Source organism: Lampris incognitus, chromosome 16 (assembly GCF_029633865.1).
Source record: "Lampris incognitus isolate fLamInc1 chromosome 16, fLamInc1.hap2, whole genome shotgun sequence".
In the NCBI taxonomy this organism is placed as follows: Eukaryota; Metazoa; Chordata; class Actinopteri; order Lampriformes; family Lampridae; genus Lampris; species Lampris incognitus.
Window position 1 is genome coordinate 11,775,837 of NC_079226.1, and position 6,000 is coordinate 11,781,836.

Here is a 6,000-nt window from a genome sequence, read left to right on the forward strand (position 1 = left end):
GCGACCAGGACACATACCCATATCCGGTTTCCCACCCGCAGACACGGCCAGTTGTGTCTGTGGGGCCGCCCGACCAAGCCGGAGGCAACACGGGGATTCGAACCGGAGATCCCTGTGTTGGTAGGCAACGGAATAGACCTACGTTACCCGGACGCCCGTATACCCCTTCTGTTACAGTAGCATAACAATGGGGTTTGAATGATCTACGACCCCCTTAAGCCCCGCCCCCCGACAATCAAATGCAAGCACCACCCCTTGACCAATCAAATGCAAGTTAAGCCGTCCGGAAGGATTTACGACAGCCCCTAAACCCATCCCTGGCCAATCAAACATAAGTTACGCCCCTGAGCCCCGTCCCCGTTACTTCGACACGTGACCGAACACGCACGCGTGGCAGCAGCTAATTAGCATTGAAAGTCACACACACACACACACACACAAACGTAACTGGACATACACAAACACACAAACATGCAAACAACTATACATACACATATGCATATTATTAAGGCAGGGCCTACACACACAGCACTTTACACACACTGCACACTATTATTTATATTACTATTGTATTGTGTTGTGTTGTGCTGTGTTGTGTTGTGTTGTGTTGTGTAGTGTTGTGTTGTCAAAGAAAGCTGAATCAGTTCATCAGTTCCTTTTCTTACCTGGGTTATTGAGCATGCAGTAAGACAGGTATTGTGTTGTATTTTTTAGTAATAATTTTACCGCTCTTTCTATTTCTATTGTATTGCTATTGTTGCTGCAATGTCCGGGAGCCGAAACACAAGAATTTTACTCTCTTATACTGGTGCAACGGGATGAAACAATATAGGAAACTTTGATCTTGGATTGTGTTGTTGTATATTTAAGTGAAGCAATGGAATTTAACGAATTCAGCATTTTGCTACCAAGCCGGTCCTCTCGGGCCTCGGGCTTAACAGAACACTGTTCTGTTCGCTCGTGTTTCTATCTAAATTACATCAGGCTTGACTGAATGAGTCACATTAAATCTGCAGCCTGTTTCGCAACATATGAATTAGAGTCAGAGTCAGAATCAGGTTTATTGGCCATGCGGGTTTGCACCCACGTGGAATTGGACTCCAGTTTCGTGGCCCTCTCGGTGTACTTAACATAGACTAACAACATCACAACACAACAATCTACAGATATATACACAAGGACTGACTTATACAGGCGAAATGAGAGGTGATAAAATGCAACGGTGCAGAGAACATATCAGAGGTGGTGAAATAGATGTTAGCAGGTTACTACATATACATGCCTGAGGTAGACGGACATGACAGAGTGTACCAGTGTACTGTTCAGTACAGTACAGTACAGTACAGTATACACAAAATTGTTGGATTTATTTGACAGTGCTGAGCGCTTATTTGAATGACAGCCCGCGGAAAGAAACTGGTTTTATATCCAGTTGTTTCGGGGTACAGTGCTCTGTAGCGCCTACCAGAGGGGAGGAGTTGGAACAGGTTGTGACCAGGGTGTGATGGGTCTGCGGTGATGTTGCCTGCCCGTTTCCTGACTCTGGAGGTGTGTAAGTCCTGGATGGAGGGCAGGTTGGCACCAGTGATTTTCTCTGCAGACCTAACTGTCCGTTGCAGTCTGTCCCTGTCCTGTTTGGTGGCCGATCCAAACCAGACAGGGATGGATGTGCAGAGGACAGACTTGCAGTGTAGAACTGAATCAGCAGTTCTTGAGGCAGGTTGAGCTTCTTCTTCTTTTTTTTTTAACCCCGCCCCCTCCTTTTTTTTCTCCCCGGTTGTATCCGGCCAATTACCCCACTCTCCCGAGCCGTCCCGGTAGCTGCCCCACCCCCTCTGCTGATCCGGGGTCCTGGGAGATCGTGGAACCCAGTAATCTATAGGTTTTCACCGTAGACACAGTGCTGTTGAGTATGGTGGGGGGGGCAGTGTTGGGGGGGCTCCTCCTTAAGTCCACTGTCTTCTCCACTGTTTTGAGCGTGTTCAGCTCCAGGTTGTTATGGCCGCACCGGAGGCCCAGCCGATCAACCTCCCATCTATATGCAGATTCGTCACCATCCCGGAGGCCAATGTTACTTAAACGTCTTAAATAAAGCTTTCTAAAGTCATGCAACCGAATGCTAACAAGCGCCAATGTTCATATAGGAAATGCCACAAATGGAAGCTCTAACTATTTCAAAAAAGTCCTTTTTGGGCCTGCTTTTATAGAGGCTGCCTTCAGTACGATGGCTTTGCTAAAGTGTAATATGATTGTAAAAATGTGTAGGAACCCGAGTGGTCGTGATTAGATTAGACTAGATTAGATTAGATTAGATCAGATTAGACTAGATTAGATTAGACTATATTAGACTAGACTAGACTAGATTAGATTGCTTTATTAGCAACACAACCAAGGCCGGTGGAATTGTTTTTGGTACACATTAAACTCTGCAGCACAGTACATACATGGCCAACAGACACTCCACATATTATCATGAACAATACAGTTACACAATAACAGAAATAAACATATCACATATAACAATTAGGTGAATGGTGGTATTTATGCCAATGGTGTGTGAGGAGGGGACTATAGGGGGGAATTCAGAGTCCTGATGGCTAGGGGAGAAAAAACTACTGATTGAAACTGACTGAAACAAAGTAAAAGAGTGATGCTGTCTCCTTTCCCCAGATTTCTGGATTCAAACACACACGAGCCGGGCCGCTGGTTGTTTTTGTTGTCTGTAAGCCCCAACCCTCCAAAGCACACCATTTACGTCTTTAAACCTATTATTTTGTATTGGTTTGTGCTAGGCATGAACAAATTTGCAAATTCAAATGGCTCTCTGGGGCTTGCAGCGTTCAAACACCACAATTCCCAGTACCACCAGAGTTGTCCCCAAGATAAATAAAGATAATTTTCTGGATGGTAACTTCAAATATGATGCAAGAAAAAGCATTTCTGCACCAGTTGTTCATTTTCGGGCACCGTTCAGCCCAACAGGGCTCAATCAAGATCCTTCCACTGTGAAACCTACAGAGGATCAAGAAACTCTGTTGTTAAATTACTACTCGTTGGGACATCTTATAAGCTCCATTTAGCCGTCCTAAAACACACATGAGCGCTAACCCTGCAGAGTCCAACACAAAATAGTTTCATTTTAAGTCGGTTAATTAAAATGAGATCATGTTAAACAGAAATATCATTTGAGGTTTGTTTTTTTTAGCGGGAAGGGAGTGAATGTGTTCTAAAGATGTCTTTGGGAAAACCCAGTGCAGGTGTTACACTACCCCTGCTGACTTTACACTGGGAAATCCAGCCAACAGAAAACACCTCCCACTTCGGTTTTGTGTGGTGTGCAGAATACAAGGCCACAGAGACAAAGCCATGACTACATAAAAAAGGCAACGCAAGATAACCTTCAATATGGGATCATAATCAGACATCCAACAGGTAACGTCTTCTGCCCTCATTCTTGAATTCAGATGGTGAGCGATCAGATTAACACGTTGTGCAGTTTTTGTACGGTTATGCTTCAGAGAGAGAAAGTGTGAAGGGTGTAGATTTTACAAAACAGTGCCCTTGTTCCAGATTGCACTGCCAGATCTCATGGAGAGACGGGACACTGATGAGCAGCATGCTTCAGCCCATCTGAGGTGCTCTCCTGTGGATGGCGCTAGCAGGGCAGCGTCTCTGGGTCTTTTTTGCACTTATGATGGCTCGGATTAGAAAGTAGCAGCCTGTCCATCCTCATCAGCTCCCTGCCAAGCGGCGTGGACACTCGGCTTCCAAACGTCTGGTTGGTGGTTTTGGGGAGGCAGTCGGAGAAGAGCAGCACGGGGCTGGGTAACGGTGTCTCCGGCTTCAGCTGTCCCTACAGGCACATGGTACACATATCACAAGTTATGTTCTGTGACAAAATTTGGAAATGGTGAGAATAAACGTGGGTTATCGTCCCTGGCCAAAAGAGCTTCCCACATTGACATACACAGAAATGTGTTCACGCTTCACTAATTGGCTGACTCAGAGGTTTAGGCTACTGTTTTTGAACTGTCTCAGTTTGACTCAACACAAAGCCATTATTACAGTACTCTGCTGTGTCTGCACCATCATTGTTTATATTTTGTTTTTTATATCAAGAGTCAGGCACAATTTATTGTCATCTCATTCATGTACACAAAAGAGACTAAATGTCGTTTCTCCCAGCCCACAGCAGTGCGACACAAACGACAAAAACACACATCCAAAACACACTAAAAATGACACCATCAAAAACATACAAAACCAGAGAGAACAAAGCACAAAAAAAACAAAACAAAAGCAAAACACAAATAGTCAACAACACAGTCCATTTGGTAAATTTGCAACACAATTATAAAAAAAGATTCCCTGTCCAGGAGAACGAACGCCAGCCAGGATGACTGTCGGAACCGCCGGTCTGCATGGGCTAACAGTTAGCGTAGCCTGCCCCGCTTCCGCTTCCTGTCAGACCGCCCTCGGTGTTTCCTCTCGGGCCCACATGACGCAGCAGACCAGGCCCGCTCAGCCGATCCAGCGCCAGCTCTCCCAGCCAGACACCTTCGACACACCTCCCCCGCACTCCACACCACACCACGACACAAACGCAGACGCAGACAAAAGCACGGCACAGCAGAGGCCAGGCGAGGCCGCCGCCAGGCCTCCCTCGGCGTTATCTTGGTGTTATCGGAGCCGCCGGTCTGCAAGGGCTAGCAGTTAGCTTAGCCTGCCCCGCTCGCCCGTCCGATACAACGCCAGCTGTCCCAGCCACCAAGCGAAATCGACGATCACAGACATAAATCCTCGTAAAAGTTGTTCACACGATGACACAAACTCCGATGTAGACGTGGACCAAGACACTACATAGTCGGCTCTGGGTGAGGCCGCCGCAAACGCGAGTTCGCGCCGCCATCTCCCCACACCGGAGGACCGGTATTTATGCAATACATATGAAAAGTGCCAATTGTAGGATCGAAGCTGTAATGCTACTGCATCATAGATGCTGATGTCTGTGTAGTTGCACTGAAAATTGCACAGATATTTTTGATATAATGGCCAAGCCTTGGTAGGCGCTGGATATGGGAAAATCATGCATCTGCTGCACGCCTTTTCACTTTTCTGTACACGTTATAGCCTTGAAACGGCAAAATCACTGGCCGAAATCATTTCAACATGTCACAGAGTGTCAAACGAAAACATGTAAAGGCATCACTGATATCCTGAATGTGTTCAGGGTTCAGACATGGTCCTAGTAAATACTTACAGCCTCAACCAACACAGCCACTGTTTTGACTACTCAGTCACGAGTAGGCTATGCAGGATTTCATTGCAACCTAACACTTAGCACACCTTCGGTAAGATGGTGGAGGCCCACTCAATGAAATCAGCTGGTGCAGTGTTGGGTTAGAATGAAAACCTGCACACACACACACACACACACACACACCTCCATGGCATATGGTTGAGCATATGCCATGGAGCATATGATATAAATCATATAAAGACAGTTTGCGAAACCTTTTCTCTTACCATCTGATCATACTGTTTCAGAAACCCCCAGTTCTTCTCCCTGTGGACCACAATGCAAAGCACACGTTGCATCAGATCAGATGCAGACAGACAGGTTGGACATCTATCAGAGACGGTGTCCCAGACTTATATAACACGCAGGTTTTCCCTCCCACAAACTGGAGGGAAAACGTATTCTTGGCCCCCTCCGTGGCACATGGTTCCCTGCCTGCGTCTGTCTGATCTGCTACGCCGCAGCCATACTCACCATTCCCTGACTCCTCTCATCTCGGTTCGGACAAAGTCTCGCCACAGCTGATCCCGTTTGACAGCATCGCTGCTGTCCGCGTGTCGGCGCGGACCGTCCTCTCTTCTGCCGTTGCGCGTCTTTTCCGGCACGTCTTGCGCCGAGGCCGCGCGCTGCGGCGCGGGCCCCGGCCGCTCCGGCAGCCGGTAGCCCGCCGACGACACGCGTCTCGCTCGGGTAAGTTCCAT

At 47.2% G+C, this 6,000-nt stretch overlaps 1 protein-coding gene across 1 annotated transcript; it reads right to left on the minus strand.

Annotated features, from left to right (window-relative positions):
- Positions 1–3,655: 3,655 nt before the first annotated feature.
- On the minus strand, positions 3,656–6,000 carry c16h2orf50 (chromosome 16 C2orf50 homolog). The gene is made up of 3 exons (XM_056296524.1): positions 5,774–6,000; positions 5,527–5,566; positions 3,656–3,853 (listed from the first exon to the last, which is right to left on the minus strand). Exons 1-3 carry the CDS (start codon positions 5,998–6,000, stop codon positions 3,656–3,658), a joined length of 465 nt encoding a protein of 154 aa, XP_056152499.1.